Genomic DNA, 19,272 nt, shown 5'->3' on the forward strand with positions numbered 1-19,272 from the left:
TTGACTAATTCAAATTGAGACCTATGGTGCTGTTGTCTTGTGTATAACAGTTGGAAGAACACCAAGCCATGACCATATCAGACTTTCAGGTGGGTTTCAGTCAGAAAAACCCTCCTGGTGAAGAAACCTGCTTATTTATTCGGAATTTTGGGGGGATTTTTATGAGGTGAGATGTAAGTTATATCCAGCTTAACAGATACTAAATTCACCAGAAGACACTTAGTCAAATCATTGGTTTGGCCACCATTCGCTTACTAAACAGAACAGTGTACCAGAAATGAACTCTAGAGGCCCATATGGTATCTATTCCCCTGGTCTGCAGTGCAGCACGTCTTGTAAACAGACTGCTGATCAGTTCTAGATTGCATGATTAACTGCATCCGTGTCTTTCTGTTCGAGACTCCACTCGTGTTTAGTGTGTGCTGGGAGGCTGTGAGACTGAACAACTCCATGAAAATAATAACAAACACGGAGACACAACAACACATGTTTGTATACACCGTGTGCACGCAAAATGTCCTCACACACAAAAACCTACACAGTGGAGACAAAACTACACAGAGAGACAGTCTAACACACACACACACTGAGAGCCAAAATAATCCATACATAGTCACATCGTATCAGGAAATGTTACCTTTAGTACACGTGTTATTTTCTTTCTTTTAGATTGAGTGGCTGGTGGGGTGTTTTTGTTGAGATTTGTCCCATTTTGATTTTTTTGTTTTTAATATGAAAAGGTGTGGGTGGTCTTAAAATGTTCCTGGTAGAACACTCAGGCTGTTCATCATGACATAATTTGCATCTTTATCATATTTTATGTGCAGTATTTTGTTTAATATACTGTTCTGCCTTGGGTCACCATGGTCCCATCCTCCCCTGGAACCTTGGGACAAGTGTGGACTGTTTATCTACATACAGTTTAATATTACAGTTGTGTTGCACTACTTAAAATTCCAATATTTATTTCAAAACTAGGTCATAAAAATCTGTCAATAAATGTGTAAAATTAGAAAGTAATAACACTTCAGGATATATTCAGGACCTCCTAATGAAACAATGACTCAATAATGAAAGCTGTTGACAAATCTGCACTAACCAACCACAGTTCCTCAGACAAAACAAAGACGGTGTAAACTGGGTGGCTAATTGCGTCCATATGTTCCTCTAGAAACATGTATTCGTTGGTAGCCGCGTTATGTGATGTAATCCCATACCCTTTCCGTGCCAACGCAGTACTGAGGAATTTTGATCTGGAACAGAAGCTGAGCGGAAAAACACCGCACGGAACATCAAATATGCTTTTCAAAAACAAGTATACTATAGACGAAGTGTTTGTGTTGGGTTCTCTCTTTTTTATAAGCTTTTCGTGTTAATATTCATAACCTCCCTTGCTGTTTGTACTTGGACCTCTTTAACATAAGCATGTGGGTGCTAGGGAGAGTGCCTGGTGCACTGGTCTTGTGACTGGCTGCCTCAGACAGAGGGTGTCTGGGAGACACAAGGACCTTCAATGAGATAGACTGAAAACAAGTGGCACATGACCAAAAGGCCAGGGCTCTATTGTAACTGAATGCCTGTCTATGTGTGTCTGTTTTTGATTGAGAGGCCACATGGGATTAAGTGGAGTAGTCCCAATTGGAGTGTCCGGAAAATGATGTGGCGGCAAAAGCAGCAGTGTCACTTACAACATATCAGTCTGCTGCCTTGTCTGTGACACTCATTATCTCTCACATCATAAATAATATTGTACTGTAATGAAAGTCAAATGTTTAATATAGCAATGCATTTGTCATTCCAAACATTGCAATACTCTGTTTTAAGTCTACTACATCAGAAGTTATTTGGCGTGATCTCAAATTATAGATCGTGAAAGGTCACTTGGTCTGGATAGGAGTTTTTTTTCCTGTGGCTCACATGACCTGTCTCTGACTCCCAGTCACTCATTCCCTAGACAACAGCTGACCTCAGGCCAGGGAGACATAGCAAACCCCAGTGCTATCAGATCCTTCTAATCTGAGCCCATGGGACAGCACACGGTTCCCTTCTCCCACGTGGCTTTATCAGACACAACACTGGTCCAAGGAGGTCACACTATTTCATGAGTTTGCTTGTGGCGAGATTTTATACTTTTATTGCTGTCTTAAAGGTTTTTCCACCTTACCAGAAAATATTCTGTTGCTTAATATGACCACCAAGCAGAGGATGACCTGGCTTGCAAGATATGGTATGGCTTTTCCATGTGTTTAATCAAAACACTACATTAATAAAACACCTTTTGAACGGGTTGCACATAATGCTTTATTACTTGGACAACAAAAGTGGACATTTATGTGATAAAATCTAGCCAGATGTCTTGAGAGTTGTGATTGGTTGTCGAGCAATCGGAGGGGAACTCCCACCCAGCCTCCCCATGTTACACCAAGAACTGCAGGTACTCAAAACAGTTAAGCAGTCAAACTGCAGCTACGGAGATAACATTGAGAATATTTGAAGGATGAAATAATAATTATCTTAAAATTAAAATGGACATGGAAACAGAATATGTCAGTCATCTCCTAGTATAAAGTGTTATTTTGTGTTATTTTGGCTGCACTTCAACAATTAGGGTTGTGTTTGCTTCTTCTTATTTTATTTTATTTTTTTGTATTATATTCAATGCCAAATAACTGCTGTCAACATATTCGGGAAAAATGAATCCACCTTTCTTGAGAATCTTAACCTTTAAAAACAGATGTTACACGACTTTTCCGAAGATCTGTTGCAGGTTAAGAAGTGGTTGACAGGAATCCAGTGGAAAATAATGTGTCAAAAATGCCAGATTGAAATAACACTCCTCAGATTTAAGGGCAGTGGGAGAACCTGCAGAGATCAAACACGTGTTGTTGACAGTGAAGAAACTGAAGAAATGTATGGTAGTAAACAATACGCATTTGTTTGGGTTTATCCAGCTCTTTATTTCTTCACATCCTTTGAGTTATTTCATCATTATGAAATATAAATTATGAACACCTTGAATTTGTCAGAGTAAACAGAATAAATATCTTATCGACTCTATTTTATCGAGACCGTGCTGAACATCTACCAAGAGAAATTCAGTGATACTCTTTAACACTTTACACACAAAAGCACCACCATGTGGCAGTATTTTATAACACACAATTATTAAGTGTCGGAAATAAATAGGTTTATATTGGTAAATAATTTTTACGTTGAAGCAATTATGGCAATTGCTTCAACGTAAAAATGAATATAAATTATTTTTTAAAAATATTAAAATTTGTCAAAAGGTCAAAAATGCGTTAAGATGCCAGGAATTCCGAATTTTAGCTTTGTACACACGTAAAAGGCTAACGTATGTATGAACAAAGACAAGAAAAAACGTTAAAGAAAGGTATGGATTGTCCATAACAATTATAAGAAGTGCGATGAAAGTATGTGTAACTGTAATGTTTAATTACAGCGTGGTTGTTCCAGTAATATTCCATATATTTTACTATCGTCCTGTGGTTTTAGATACAGCCGTACACCGCATTTAATAGTGTATTATTGTGTACGGTGCAGCGCAGACACCGGGCCGTTGTATTATTTAGGAGGATTGTCCATTCTGATTTGCCGTAGTTGGTCATCTCTTGCTGTCTAGTGAGTAAAGATGGCAGAGGCTCCTCCATGGCCCAGGCGTTTTTTCTGTCACAGATGCTCCGCAGAGATTAGTCCTCGACTCCCGGTAAGTACTGTAGTCAAAGGGCAGAGGTAAACACACCCTTGCTCATAGTAAAATAGGTTATGTTGTTGAGATATTAATAAAAATCGCTAGAGCAGGGACGTAGACTGTTAGTCGCTAGCGGTATTAGCTAACCCCAGCGAGATACCGTTTAGCTCATTAGCTCTATTCACTGTTAATTCGTGTGCTATCTGTGTAATGGGTCGACCTCAACGTAAACACTCACTATTTATTTGGTACAAACGCGGTGTAAATGTTGGGGTACAAATTGTAACCTTTGTAATTCCAATCCTCTGCTGACAGTCACGGCTTTACAAAGGTTGTTGCTATTAAAATAAGCTAACAGGCAAAGGTTTAAACATACGTCCAGCAGCGTTCCAAAATACCCTTTTAATTTATTTAACAAGATGTGTTTGTACATTCGGGCTGTTTCTAACCAATAACAACGCTATTGTGACATTTTCAGTGGAAACAAGTGCTTCGTCGGTCCATTTTTTGTTTAGCTATTCAGTTAAGTGGCCCCGATTGTCACGCACTAGAATGATCTGTCACTGAAAAATGCCTCAGCCTTTTCGCGATGTGATGTTGCAGCCACACATTACTGACAGGTGACATCAATAGATATTTTGCTCGTGTTGTTACCTATTTGTTATATGAAGTCAATCAGTGGCCTAGTAGTTGTTTCAATATTTATATATATTTTATATACCAGGCTATGTGTGTCAAGTTGTAAATATTATGGGGTTATGGGACCGATCGATGAAACCGATTACCGATGAGCAGATTATATTAACAATAAATACAGTAAGATATGCGAACCCAAAAATGTTTACGAGGTGTCATTCCGTAATAATGAAACGTATTATTAAAATAATAAACAACTGGGGTACTGACTAAACATTTAAGATATAATTTATTATGATATACAAAGCAGTTTAGAACAAAGGCCGTTGTATTGTAAGACCAGTTGATCTTTTTTCTAAATATGTTAACCAATATAAATAAATGCCAAATCAATTAATTAAAAAAATTAAAAATGTGAAACCCAATGTATTTTCCTCCCTGGGAGCACAAATGTATATCCGTATTTTGGTTTGTAAATAAACATTCTATTTAGGGATATTTTGATAATGGCATTATAATGACATTGTTCATGTTACTATCCAGTTCAGCCTAACTTTGTCATTGTATTCTTTACAGGACTATACATGCCCACGGTGTGAGTCCGGATTCATTGAGGAGCTTCTTGAAGAAAGAAGGTATGTTTATTATATTTAAAGGTATGCAGCCTGAGGAAAACTATTCAGTAATTAGTAACTATTACAATCACAATTAACCATGATTAATTGTGATTAATCCACTGATACCTTGTGACTAGTCAAATTAAAAATTTGGATGATTTGGCAGTCCGACTTGCATATAATGTTATCTTTTTCAGTGTTTCATCATCATGATTAATCATATAAATGTTTTTTAAAAAGTGATCACAATTAATGGTGATTAATCCACAGTTACCCTTACTTTAATTGAAACCAAGAAAAAAGGGCCACATATTGACTGCAAGGGTAACAAAAACAGTACAGTGATAAGTCCTATAGTAATTGTTAAGAATGGTCATACCTCTGGTTACAAAAAAAAATACCTTTGATCAAAACATTCTCCAAATAACCTGTGACTGATCTCTTCCCTGTTTAGTGCAGACAATGGCTCCATGTCATCAATCTCCAGTGGGCTCCCGAACCAACAACCATTTGAGGTTTCTCATTCATTCTTTACTTAAACTTCTTCTAACAATGTGGATATTTCACGGTCATTTATTATATTTAGCACCATGCTATATGTGTTGCATTGAGTTGTTTCTAAAACAAATAGGCTGACCAAGTTCTGTTAAGTCTATCTGTAAATACAATGTCTTTGGTTTACTGTAGATAAATGTTAATATAGTTTAAAAAATAAATTGCTGTGTTGCTTTTAAATTTAATTTTAATTTTTGCTCAAGGACCTTTCTCTCCCTTTTTTCTTTACTTCCTTTAGAACGCAGATCCCCACTTGCTCACGTTCCCATCGGGCTACGGTCACTTTGCCCTAGGTGTCTTTGACAGCTTTGAATTTGGGTCTGGACTGACTCCAGAGATTAACCAGAATGCGGAAAACCAGAGAGGAATTGAAACGCCAATACAACAACCATATGGTGCTAGGCAACCGAGAAGTCGTCACGGTTCCAGGCGGTACGCTGGAAGGCCAGAAGGAGTACCAACGTTAGAGGGGTGAGAAACACAGTCTGTGACCTATGGCACTGATCACATATGTGTGGTTGGTTTATGGAGATGGTCTCTTCATTGCTAATAAACTGGTTAACATCGATATTTTACTTGTGTTTTGTCTTGTGTAGAATTATTCAGCAGCTAGTAAATGGCATAATTGCACCAACTGCAATTCCAAATGTTGGTGTGGGGCCATGGTGAGTTTTTAAAACGTAGTTGTAATTTACCTAAAACATGTTGAAAGTTGTGTAATTTTATTTATTTATTTTTTAAAGGGGTGTTCTACATTCAAATCCAATGGATTATGCCTGGGGTGCTAATGGACTAGATGCAATTATAACACAGGTATTTGTCACACCTTTCTTTTGTTATTGAGTTAATAATGGTTTTGATTTAGACTCTGTGCATAATGCAAATTATAGCTATGATTTGTTTTTCTTTTCACAGTTATTAAACCAATTTGAGAACACAGGGCCGCCTCCAGCTGACAGAGATAAAATAAAAAGTCTTCCAACAGTAGTAGTCACAGATGAGCATGTTGGTAAGTGAGCTCTAGAAAAATTGTTTTAATTTCCTGTAAAAGTATTACATGACTTATGGTGAGGCTTAATCTAGTTTACATGAAGGCAGCGCTCTCAAGCTACAAAGAGTGCTCTGTGTTTTGCTGAGATCTGTCTGCCTGCTGTGAAAACATTGTGTTTCGCAGAAATGTGCAAAGCCAACTCTTGCGAGTCTTACAGCAGATTTGGTTCAACCTGGAAACACGAGGCTGAAATATGATTGGATAACTAAAAAAAACTTGACCCTACACGTCTGGAATCAGCGCTACCAAGAGTAGTCAAGAGAGTGAATGAATGAATAGAATACTCTGTATTATTTTATAATAATTCATGATAAATATATTGAAAAATTAGCCACTAATTCTGATAGTAATTAGGCTGGCAGAGAAGGCCTTGCTGGGCTTTACGGTACGCTACTGATTAATATAAATAAATCATTGTCTGTGTATCCTATATCTTTGCATATTATTTTAACAGAATAACAACACTGCATGATGTGAGCTACAATGTTTTTTTTCACAATATTCTGATACAGCTTCAGGACTGGAATGTCCTGTGTGTAAAGAAGATTACAGTGTTGGAGAGAACGTGAGGCAGCTTCCATGCAATCACATGTTTCACAATGATTGCATAGTCCCCTGGTTAGAACAGGTACTGGTTGTTTAGTCTTCTATTGACACTTTCTTAAACAGCCAAAAGCAACTGCTCTATGTGGAAACATCAAAGGGAAAAAGTCTTGTTTTTTTTTCTATCTTCTTTTCCAGCATGACACTTGTCCTGTGTGCAGAAAAAGCTTGAGTGGACAGAACACAGCGACAAATCCTCCACCGCTATCAGGGATAAATTTTACCTCCTCATCCTCCTCCTCTTCCTCATCTTCATCCTCCTCTACCCCTCAGTCCTCAAGTTCAACCAGCAACGAGAACTCCACTGATAACTCTTAGGCAACAGTTTTCCTCATAACCCTAAGAGCTGTTCACAGCTCCTTGGTGGCTTGACGTCAGAGTGGTGACCTCCTGTTTCTCCCTGACCTGGGGTAGACACCTGAGTACATCTCGCCAGGAGCACTCAAGCCCGACTCAGGGGTAAGTGATAGGAGCTCCTTACTGGTGCTCTGACTCTCATTATGAGTCTGAACAAAAGGGCGCAAGAGGCCATGGAGTATAGCTTCTCTCAGGGAAGATGTGGAGAAGCGTGAAACCTTCAAGAGGCTCGCCTTTTACAGGGAACAGAAAAAAGTAGAGGCAGAGGACTCAGGACTTGACTGTTGCTGGTTTTTTTTTTTTAAATCAACCGAATTGTTGTGATTTAAAATGACACTTTAGGTGGTAATTCTAAATAGTTTTTCCTTTTTTAGTTAGTATTTATATCTCTCAGATGACCTAACACTGTTGTCTAGTTGACAGGACCATTGGCATATACATCTAAAAACACAAAATTAAATTTCGTTGTAACGTGAAGATAAGTAATTATCAACTGGCAGCTGTGCGTTGAATCTGGCCCACTGAACCATCCTATCCAGCTTCTGATAGGATTTCAAAATAAACCTCAAATAATAATAATAATGTTAGACAAAAGTGTGATTTTTATTTCATTTTATCTGATTGTTCGGCCTGAAAGGTGTCTGTCTAGAAAAATTCTGGCCCTCTGACAAATCTAGTTGGTCAACCCTGGTGAAGATATTGGGGGTCACATTCTTGTAAAGGTGACAACAATCAACATCTCTAAAGTTGCTATGGCAACACAAAGTTAACCAGATCTACTAAAGTTAAAAAAAACTTAAAAATTACAAATAGTAGTCCCCTGATCATCCTTGGCTGTTTGGTGTGTGTAGAGAAAAACTCTTAGAACCTATGAATTTGGGTGCAAAGAAGATGCTTTATGTGAACAACCCCTAGTTGTGCCAATAAATCTCCAACATGATTTAGAAACTTTGCATTTGTTTCCTTCATTTTAAATACAAACAAATCACAGTAATTTATAGATTTGTTTAATAATCGAAAACCTTACTTTTCGTGGTTTCCTGACATCACACAAGTTTCAGATTTTCTTTGCACTTGATGATGACAAGGTGTCAACTTGCGGTAATGTTGTGCTGATGCTAGCTAGTGTTGTGGATAGTCATTATATAAATTATACTTTTAATTTGGTTTTACATTCAAACCTTTAACGTGTATCTGTCTTTACTGTCATACAATTACACTATGACATTTTAGTGCATTTTAACTTAAGATGAAATGTTTTTGAAAGCTGCTGGTTGAAAATGATTTATTTGCATAATAATCTTGTAATAAACTGAAACTGAAATAAAGATATTTGGGTACTACCACTCAAAATTCAACTAAATAATTTTCCTACAGTATCATTTTGTGTAAATGTTTTTAGACTAAACGATGGAGAAGTGGCAGTAAAAATGTTTCTTTTCCTAAAATTTTTTTTCCTCTTGCAGATTTACTAAAATGTTAATTAATTCAATTTAATGAGAACAGCGCTGAGGTTATAAGTTGTATTATAGCCCTAGCTTTTCTCCTCCATTTTTTCCAGTATGATTTATTCAGTCTCACTAGGCACCTCAGCACCTACGAACAGGGAACAATAAGAGCATCAACACTACTGGAAGTGAGTTCAATGGATAATATAGTTTGCAGATTGTACTGTACTTTCAAAGGCAACCTGATAGGAAATGGCTTATACTAAATCCTTTAATGCTGCATTTTCTTGCAAAATGTTAAGAATAAGCTAATACTTTCAGCTTCCTTTAATTGTTCAGCTACATGGGTGTATTTCCTCCACATTGTACCTCACCTCTCCTTTGGGGTTAGGTTTCAAAGGCCTCTTTTGATGTGATTATTGTTATGTCCCAGCTGAGAGACGAATGGTTCAGATTGTTCTTACGAGTTTGCCTGCATGATGTAAAAATGTGTTGCAGGTTATCCACCCATTAGCGAACATACTGTTAACCAGCCTCAACACATTTTATCAGGAACTAACCTTTCTGTTTAATTATATGTAATCATTTAAAGAAGTAGCCTTTTGAGCACAGCAGTCTTCAGGAACAACCTGTATATTTTTTTTCCTGAAATTAACTGACTTAAGTATGGCAAGATTTACCAGGAATCGAATGATCTCCGTTTTAATTAGAAAACCTTATTCACCAGGTCTGAATTGCTGTGTAGGCTATATTTTTAAGTATTCCAGTTGTTAATATGACTACCCATTTTCACCTTTCCACTCTGCTCATCTGTGGTCATTGACCCTGCAACTCTCCAGGATGTGGTCTACATGTAATATTCCATACCAGGTTTACAACTTATCCAGTAAAGCAACACACATACAAATGCATATTTTCTATTCTGAAAATACAGAGATTGACATTCTATTACTAGCTAGCAAAAGATTATTTTGTTTGTTTGCGTTAACAGCGATTTTTTAAAAATTATTTTAGAGAGGTATTTAGGCATTGCTTCACATCGTTGTTAAAAATCACTCTGTTGTTCCTATAATGATCTATTCAATGTAGGCAGCCTTTTGAAGAAAATAATTTCCCAGTAAGTGTGTATTTAACTTAGTTGCATAATATTTCAAGAAAAAGTTTTAAAAGGATTAAACGTTTCTACTGTACGTGCGGCTGATTATGGTGTGACCACGCCCATACCGCTTACGTCAAGTGTACGTGCTGTTCAGGGCGTATGCGTGAGCTGCTTGTAGAGGACATCCAGCTCCGTCGCCTCGGTTGTTGAACATTTAACTCCAACAGCCTTCGCTGGAAGTTCGCCGGGGCCAGAATAAGAGGGGCATAATTCGCCCCACTAATTCGACATAATAATAATTCAACGACGTTGTTATTCGCAAATCAATAATCATGAAGTTGCTGTGGGCTGCGTGTGCCCTTCTGGTGTGCTGTTGGCGAGCTAGCGCGTCCACAGGTAAGAATTCTGTGTCAGCCATGTTGGTTACAATTGTAGACTTTGTCCTTACTTCGAACACTAAAAAAATGTCTACGACGAGGCTTATATTTATGAGCCCGTGGCAGCAGTATCGATGCAAAATCGATACGTTTAATATAGTATTCAAATGTATCCTTCACATTACGTTAAGCAATATTAGGCTTTAACGGTCATGCTAAGCTAAACATTTTTGCTATGGCTGTTGGGCCGTTGCATCGACTACACCTCGTTATTTAAACGTTGTCGTCGATGCGCTTCTCAAAACGATGTGTTCGCCATATTGTGGTTGTATTTGCAGTAATTTCAGAACGTGTGGTGTTAAATAAATTGTGGTTCGCCGTGTTTGTGTAACAGCTGTGCCCTAACGAAGTTATTGTTGCGTAAGGCTATTCAGGTTTAGTGGATACTGATAATACACGTTCATATATTTGTGCTTTGGAGCACGATTAATGATCAAAAAGGCTCAAGAATTACAGCAACTGTAATGTTTGTTATTGGGGGAAGGGTGGATGTTGGCTTTTCAAACAAGAGCTGTTTCTATTCTATCATTCGCGTTAAATCCTAACTAGAATGACGACCCAACATGAAGAGAGAAGATGAAAATAGTGCTTTGTTTGTCCATAGAAACCGTGTCGTGACGGAGAAATTATCACATCAACTGACACTTAACTGTAGATAATGTCGTGTCATGTGGAAGTAGTCTTATCGATTGAGTGCTCGGTGCATATCTAGCATTCGCGTCGAATCCAATCCCGTCTGTAGGCTGTGGAACAACACTTGGGTAGATGAGTTAAATCAGATTTCCTTAGTATAGCTGCTTCTTCAGTTTAACTGTAGAAAGTAGGTTTTCAAAGCAAACGAACAGGTTTGTCGGGTGCTTAAACAAGAAAAGCTGTTTGGTTGTTTACTTAAATTTAAACTAAGCTGCCCCGCCCCTTCAAAAGCGATATTTTGCCTAAACTGACTTAATCAGTTTGCCTGACACGGTTTAGCTGCCATGATGGAGATGAACACCATTAATGTGCAGTTGATATACTCTTAAACAGAATAAAGTATTTTAATTATATATATTTTTTTATTTTATAATTTTTTTGTAGGTGATTGTGGAGAATTCAGTATATTGAGCTGCCTTTGTTCTGTGTGAAATAAATACTTGAATACACCAATCAATGTTTGTCCCCATACCAAAAGACTGAGTGCATTCCTTCAGTTATTGTTAAATTTCGACAACATGGTTGAAGAAAAACGGTCAAACAAACCCAGTAAAAAGAATGGTAAACCATGCCATGTTAAGCTATATTTAGTACTCTTTGCATAAAACTAACCTCATGCTATCTTTCTGTGTTTGGCTTTTACACTTTTCCTTTTCTATATGGCAAAATGCAGACCTGCTTTACATATAAGGGGTAAATTACTTCCATATTCTATTTTCTTTCTGCCTTAAAGATATATTTTTTTTGTTACAAAGCATATTCTTTCATGATCAGAAGCCATCTGGTTTACATCAGAACTCAGTAGGAACCCAGCTCTCTGATCGTGCACATGGAGGCAACCTTTATGGTAAATGGTGGGTGAGCCTCATTACACCATCAGCCTCACCATGAGCATGGATGAAAATGTTTTTCTTTAGAACCTTCGGAGTGGATAACACCCCACCCAACAACAGCTGAGTGACTGGATCAATCTTCCCTGATTACTGTTTAAAAACAGTGTCTTTTGTGTCATTCATTTATTTGATTAGCAACATTTTCCATAATGATAATAATAATTTTCACCAGTCTGCCCTAGTTGGGGGAAGTCACACTCTGTCAAACATTTTGGAATTTTTTGACTCAATTCTAAATGTTTGGGTAATGAAACCAGAATACTGACCAACTGCAAACGTGTTGCCACACACCCAGTTTAAAAAAAAGCTTTGTTTGCATGTGCAAAAAAGCTATAATTAAAGTTGGGCTTGGTTTCCATGTGCAAAAAAGCTATAATTAAAGTTTTTGGTTTGTGATTTACGATGTTAATGTTTCTGTTTTTTCTGTTTTTACACTTTGTATTTGACACACCATTATGTAATTTAGAAATGTATTTATTTCACTCACATGTCAAAGTTTTTGTGATGATTAAAACATTAAGCACAGTGACCTGACAAAATTCTCACCATTTTCCCTAGTAAATGTTTATTTTCCTTTATTTTTCTTATTAACATTGTTTTATTTTCTGTCTTTGTCTTATTTACTTTGTCTTTCTCACATCACTGCCTGCTATCACCTATTCATCAACTCATTTAAACACTCACCAAATGCAACAATATCATAATTCCTTAATGCCTTTTGGTCCGACTCTTGACTGGAGTCAGCTGGATTTATCAAGTCTCCCCTGTCACAGATAAAGTTTACTAATGACAGCACAGAGCTTCATTGTGAGGTGATAGGTGACCCAATTCCTGAGGTGCAGTGGTGGTTTGTGGAAGGTGATGAGCCCAACGAAACCTTCACCCACCTCTTTGATGGGGCAAGGGATGACCGTGTGCTAATTAACGCCACATACGTAGCCCACGCCACTAGCACCCTTCACCTCACTAACCTCACCCCAGATGACTCTGGCACATATGAATGTCGTGCTTCCAACGACCCTGACCGCAATGCCATGATGAAGACGCCGAAAATCAAGTGGATCCGTTCTCAGGCAAACGTTATTGTGATTGAATGTGAGTGGCAGAGAACTATAAGGCGATGCCAGCCAAAACAGCTCGGCTACGCTAGCCCCAATAGTAAAGTCCCTGGAAGTTCAACTCCCACTAAAAGTAGCCCTTATGCTTTTCCCCCTCATTGTTCTCTCTGTCCTTCACCCAGTGTTGCACTCTCCCTCCCTTCCCGTAAAGATCTTAGGATGTCCTCTAGTACCTGGTCATACAGTGTGGCTTAGATTCCCTCCTAATCCTGTATTTTCTGACACAAAACATGTCTGATGGCTTTTTGCCACATTTCATTGAGAATTTATAATGGATTCATTTTGGTCATTATGGTTGGAAATAAACACTTTGTATCGGTTGCACTAAGCCCTAAACTACAAAATATTTCAGATTAGCTCATTGATGCATTCTTGCAACATTGTGTTTGCCTTTAGCACTCACCTAACTTGATAATCAATTAACAATGCTACAGCCATTTTGGTGCCAAAAGCCAGATCATACCCTAAACATGCACACATACCATTCCATTATACACATTACTTGTACAATAGACCTTTCTTTAGTATCAAATGCTAGTGTGCAAACATGTACAGCATATGGAAAGGAGGTATGTGAGTTCTAGTAAATAATCTAGTATAATTGACAAGGGCTACATCTCATCCAGCAGGTGACAGCCTAGGTGACTTCCAGTGTGGTTAATGCAGAGAGCTCTCTCAGATTAAAACTTTAAAACCATGGGACACTTTTTGTTCTCAGTTATCTTTTTGTTGTGGCTACATTTACCAATAACAATATAAATGTATTACATTGTGTCATGCTGCTTAAAAAGAATTGACCAGCAACTTGTCTCCCTCTGCATGTACTTCTGAAGCTCCCCTTTCCTTTTGAAGTGTTTCTAAATATTACTCCATCCTTTCACCTGGTAGTGTATAGTACTACTCCTAGACATACCTCAGTTTTAGTGTTTTTATGGAAATAATGTCTTTTTTTATTTGTTTAAAGAAATGAAGAGATTGCAACCACGTTGCTTTCATTTGTCATTGAGTATTTTTTTCTATGATCATTGCTCAACGGTTGACTTCACATAAATAATTTTGTTAAAATCCAACCATATACTGTACATAATGTAAAGGCAACCGTTGAGTGTCACATAAAATGTCACAAAATAAAATGTCTTTCTTTTCTTCTTTTTACCCAAAGACCCCACCGTCATTGCTAGTCCTTCTGAGGTTAACAATCAGACTACAGCGGTCCTGAGCTGCAACTTGACAGACTCGTCTCGTCCCATTAAGGGGTCCTTTTGGCTGCTCAATGGCAAACTCGTCAAGGATTCGGATTCCACTGCTTCGGTCCCTTACACAACTCTGCAGTAAGTGGCCCTGGCAGTTTCATGTGTAAAAACATATAGTTCTTTTTAATATTATGGCTTTGCAATTAAACAAAGCTAGTTTCCATGTTTTTCTGTGTTCAATTCTGTGTTTCTCACACTTCTTGACTGTGCTTGTCAAGCATAATCTATTCAATTGTTTATTGGGTTTATAGAGCACTGTTGTTGTTCAGGGTTTCTGTTTTTGACCACTTCTTAAATAGCAACACAGTTAATGAAACACTAAATATTTTCTTTTAAATACTCATTATTTCCAGTGAGTTTGAAAAAAATTGAATAAGAATTTAAGCTGTAGAGAACATTTGACATATATTACTTGTTTTTATTATCACCACCCTCCAGGCATTTTCCTGTCATGCATTTCAGTCTTTATTGTCCATTTTCCCTTTTCATCTCTGTGTTTTCTCACTTTCTGCCTCCATCATAAGCTACAGGGTATTCTATTTATTGTTTAGCTGTTGTCGATTAGCAGAGAATCCAACCATGTAGACATGGAGCTCTGCTGTGCCCCTACCAGTATGAACACTCTCTGACCTTAATTCCCCATTAGTGTGTCTGTCAATTTTTCAATCCTTTTATTCCCCCACTAGTTTGGAGAAGATCAACTACCATACTGCAGGAAAGTACGAATGTGTGTTCAAGACTGACCCCAATGTCACGCAAACAATTGAAGTGAAAAGTAAGTTTGGTCATTTAAACACTCGGTCGTGCTTCATAGTTGTATTCAACCGTATTTTCTGTTTGTTAATCGCATATTTTGCTCTTCTCTGCACTAAAATATGATGTTAAATGAGTTAATTTATAAGGGGAAATGAAACATTTCTACCTTAAATATACATTTTTTGTGACACACATTCAATTTAGATGTGTACATTTGACCATATATGTGCTCTTTTTCCAGTTCTTCCCCATGTCTCTGCCCACAAACACTCAGAGCATGGCAATGAAAATGACAAAATTGTATTGGTCTGTGACAGCCACGGTTATCCATTTCCCACTGACTGGACTTGGATCAAGAAGGTAGAAAATGACTTTGAGGTACGTGTGTGTCAGAACATTATTATTTATCAGTCAACATTAAAAAATACAAGTTTTGAAAGTGATCAAAACATTTTGACTCCTAAAAATAATGGTACCTGGTTTCGTGATCCTCAGCCTATCATCAACGGCACCACTGCCAAATACGAGATCAAGAGCACTCCCAACAAGACCAGTCTGACCATCAGTGACCTGAGCATTGAAAGTGATGTGGGTGACTATGAATGCAGCGGGACCAACGAACTTGGCACGAACAGCGACACAATCCACCTGCGTGTCCGCAGCCGCCTGGCCGCTCTGTGGCCCTTCCTGGGCATCGTTGCTGAGGTCATCATCCTGGTGGCCATCATCTTTATCTATGAAAAGAGGAGAAAGCCCGATGAAATCAACGACGGTACGTATGTCCAGACCTTTGTCACGCAACAAATGATCTTCACTTTTTTGGTTCTGTTGAGACCCTCACCATGCACAATACTTGCTCACCAGCGGAAATGAGAATCGAAACCATTTGCTTTTTGCAGTATTTTAGAACGGGCAAATCGAAGAATCTGACGATTATCTATTGTATGTGAATATTAGCTCCAAGTGGCTAATTCAGAAAAAAAATCATTTCTTTTTTGGTCTTAGTAGCATCTTGAGCTGAGTCTTTAACCAGCACTGGCATAATCATTGGTGAACACTGAATTGTTCAACTTTTGGTGCTTTTCTTATGTTAGCTCACCTCAGGTGAACAACCTTCAACAGGATTAAAGATACAAATGTGTGTAAATAAAAAAAAGAGAAAAAAAGATTAGGTTGGACATGTTAATGGTGTCTAGGTGAGGATGTATGGAATGTTGTGGCATGCCTTCATTATGTATTGTTCTTTTTGTTTTGGTATTGTTTACGTAGAAAACACAGGTCAGGAAATAAGCCTCTTTGAGCTGTATGTGATAGATTATTATTATTTTTTTATTATTTACATTTTTACTTCTCTGTTCGCTGCTGATTTTGCATTTTGGTAAGTGAACAAAACTGCATGTCAGACTGAAGTGGTTGAGCTGAGATAACTGCGTGGGGAAAAAAGCTGTCGGAGGCTGAATGAGCTGCTTCACAAACGACCAAACAGAGCTATGCCAGCGATTTGCTCATTGTTTCACTGGCCCTGCAAAAAGACGAAAAAGCAGAAGTAGCCTGAGTTGTCGCTCTCATGGTTTGGTCACATTTGGAAACGTCTTTTGTCGGAGCCAGTGAAAGAGTCAATAAAGGACAAACAAGTTGAATGGTTTGGACGTGAAACGGATAAGGTTGAGAAGCGAGTTGTTTTCACTGTTCTGTTTGCATGTCTTCTGCATCTTGTACTGTGCATGACAAACTAGAGACGACCCTCCTCTTAGACCGGTTTACCATTTACCATTTGTCTCGTTCTCCATTCGGCCACAGACAAGGACGCTCTACTGTATCTTACCCTTTAATGTGCTTCTGCTGTGGCGTTGACACAGACACACTTCATGCCAGGTCATTTCTGCCAAAGTGAAGAGATTTACTGTTGTCATGATAGAATCACAACGGTGTCCTCTGCTTGTACTGCATGAGCTTCTGTGATGTTAGGGGGATGACTCTGGACACAGAGTGTTTGAAGCATATTTACTAAAACAATCACCAGGCTGCATCGAGTGACATTTGGCACACAACACTGTTTGTGTGTTTTGTAAATGATGTGAGGACATTCTCCTTCTTATCCATTGCAAGAAACACAACTGAGAGAGCCTTAGCTCACATTCACCCAGACTTAACCATAACCCCACCGTTGGTTGCAGATGACGTTATGACGTGCTTTCATCGTCTGGGATGAGGAGCATGTCTGACTGAACTAGAACTGTGATCTCACGTTGACTCAGCGTTTTTAATGTTTGCCTTTTTTCTTTGATTATTTATAGATGATGACTCAGGATCTGCTCCTCTGTAAGTACATTTCTACACTGCAGCATCTCATCTGTGGTTCTCTGTCAGTGTCACTGATCTCACACTATTTTCTTCTGTTGTGTTTCAGGAAGAGCAATTCTACTACTAACCACAAGGACAAGAATGTGAGGCAAAGAAATTCTAACTAGAAGAAGAAAGAGGTGCGTATGTAAGGGAATATAGAGTTTAAAGAATAATCTGATTTAAATGAAAAAAAATGTTACACGCACGTGTCCTGACATGACATTTCATTTATCCTCTTCTTCCTCCAGGTGAGCAGGAGTCCAGGATTGGGCTGCTGCGGGGCACATTAAACTGTGCACTCTGCTACTTTGAATAACTGTAATGTGTTTGATGATAAGTGTTTTAAGAAACTGAAGGATTTATTCTTGTTTATTTTATTTCACTCTATATTCTTTTCCTTGTCGTGCAACCATAGGACATAGTGTCAAACCATTTTTGCTCGAGTCCATGCCCAGGGCCGACACTGCATGAGTTTAAACGCTGGTCTAGCCAAGTGTGTGTGTGTGTGTGTTGTAAACTCATTAGAATGGTCATGTGAGGAGTGCTTAGTCAGTGGTTATGTCTCCTTTTGCTAATGCTTCCTTTACTAACCTCACAGTGGTCGGCTGTTGCTTTCATATCCTCCACTTTGAGATAGTGACTGGTAAACCAGCACAAGCGTTCTGATTGTTTTGAGGATATTCATTCTAAAAAGGCACCACCATTCAAAGAGCAACAACCAAACAGACGAACCTTGGCAGAGTTTAAACTTTGAACATTACCGGTGCCAATCCCGTGTCTATTTTAAATTTCTTACTCCACTTTGATTGAAAAACTTAAGCACATACACCTTATTGAGTAAGATTCCTTTTTTGGTATAGGGTCTTGTTGCCATAAGAAGTTTTAGTTTTTGATCGGTTAAGCTTTAAATGGTCTTTTAATTTTATTTTATCCATCAGTTTTGTTTTGTTTTTGTTTTGTTTTTTTCATTTTAGCCCATTTTGGTTTTCGCTAGTGTCAAATCTACTTTCATTTTAGCCCATCTTTTGGTTTTCGCTAGTGTCAAATCTACAGCTAAAGTTGTGGACCAAATGCAAGAAATGTTATGTTTGGTTGCTTTAGGTGTGTAAGACGGCAGTCTGACTTTCCTGGTCACACAGATGTTTTCAAGAAGAAGAAATATAAAACATGTCATTTGTTGTCCGAGTACACAAAGCCATACGATCATTTAACCATAGTCCTGTTGTGACTGAACCATTTCATAGATAAACAAGTAGGATTAAGACAACGTTGTGTAAATCACTGTACTTTCAATTGACTGCAACAGAATTTGCTGTACAACCCGCACAAATGGAATAAATATACACTTTTACTTGTCTTGTTTATTCGCTTCTCTTTCCTTACTCGGGTAATAAATCCATGGGGAATAACTAGGGGGCTATCAGTTTAAGTACAAAAATATTTGTTAAAAAACAAAACTTGTCGTTGCATTTTTCAGCGTTGTTTCAGAGACCAGACAAGGGCTCAACAACTATGTTTGTCTAAGAATTTTGGAATCTAATTGCAGCTGCATTGGACAGTTCACTGTGTTGTACTAGAAGAAATTTAAATTTTAAAGCAGTATTATCCAACATTCAATCATTCAAATAAATATCAGGTGTGTTTGTATTGAGCTAATAAGAATTAGCTCTGCTACTGAGAAACATTAATTGTTGTATA

General features: G+C 38.0%; 2 protein-coding genes across 3 annotated transcripts; both read left to right on the forward strand.

Annotated features, from left to right (window-relative positions):
- The first annotated feature begins 3,431 nt into the window (after nt 1-3,431).
- Nucleotides 3,432-8,894, forward strand: LOC103399912 (E3 ubiquitin-protein ligase RNF126). Its single transcript, XM_008338552.3, has 9 exons — nt 3,432-3,727; nt 4,925-4,983; nt 5,420-5,480; nt 5,759-5,991; nt 6,117-6,185; nt 6,264-6,333; nt 6,436-6,529; nt 7,084-7,199; nt 7,313-8,894. The coding sequence occupies exons 1-9, from the start codon at nt 3,653-3,655 to the stop codon at nt 7,490-7,492; spliced, it is 957 nt and encodes a 318-aa protein (XP_008336774.1). The 5' UTR covers nt 3,432-3,652; the 3' UTR covers nt 7,493-8,894.
- Nucleotides 8,895-10,229: 1,335 nt separating this feature from the next.
- Nucleotides 10,230-18,475, forward strand: bsg (basigin). 2 transcript variants are annotated; one of them, XM_017031242.2, is made up of 9 exons: nt 10,230-10,474; nt 12,846-13,196; nt 14,382-14,550; nt 15,159-15,247; nt 15,470-15,606; nt 15,724-16,000; nt 17,526-17,550; nt 17,639-17,711; nt 17,823-18,475. In XM_017031242.2, exons 1-8 carry the CDS (start codon nt 10,411-10,413, stop codon nt 17,697-17,699), a joined length of 1,173 nt encoding a protein of 390 aa, XP_016886731.1. In that variant the 5' UTR covers nt 10,230-10,410; the 3' UTR covers nt 17,700-17,711; nt 17,823-18,475. The 2 variants fall into 2 exon arrangements, with proteins under 2 accessions (XP_016886731.1, XP_016886729.1); XM_017031240.2 differs by lacking the exon at nt 12,846-13,196 and having other exon boundaries at nt 10,238-10,474.
- The last annotated feature ends 797 nt before the right edge of the window (nt 18,476-19,272 follow it).

This window comes from Cynoglossus semilaevis, chromosome 2, assembly GCF_000523025.1.
Source record: "Cynoglossus semilaevis isolate Cse_v1.0 chromosome 2, Cse_v1.0, whole genome shotgun sequence".
Classification (NCBI taxonomy): domain Eukaryota; kingdom Metazoa; phylum Chordata; class Actinopteri; order Pleuronectiformes; family Cynoglossidae; genus Cynoglossus; species Cynoglossus semilaevis.

Excerpts from the sequence above, each read along its gene's own strand:
- LOC103399912 (XM_008338552.3), top strand. The coding sequence starts at position 3,653 with ATGGCAGAGGCTCCTCCATGGCCCAGGCGTTTTTTCTGTCACAGATGC. Across the intron at positions 6,334-6,435 it reads TAGATGCAATTATAACACAG|TTATTAAACCAATTTGAGAA; the intron begins GTATTTGTCACA and ends TTCTTTTCACAG. Across the intron at positions 7,200-7,312 it reads TAGTCCCCTGGTTAGAACAG|CATGACACTTGTCCTGTGTG; the intron begins GTACTGGTTGTT and ends CTTCTTTTCCAG.
- bsg (XM_017031242.2), top strand. The coding sequence starts at position 10,411 with ATGAAGTTGCTGTGGGCTGCGTGTGCCCTTCTGGTGTGCTGTTGGCGA. Across the intron at positions 10,475-12,845 it reads GCGAGCTAGCGCGTCCACAG|CTGGATTTATCAAGTCTCCC; the intron begins GTAAGAATTCTG and ends GACTGGAGTCAG. Across the intron at positions 15,248-15,469 it reads GCAAACAATTGAAGTGAAAA|TTCTTCCCCATGTCTCTGCC; the intron begins GTAAGTTTGGTC and ends CTCTTTTTCCAG.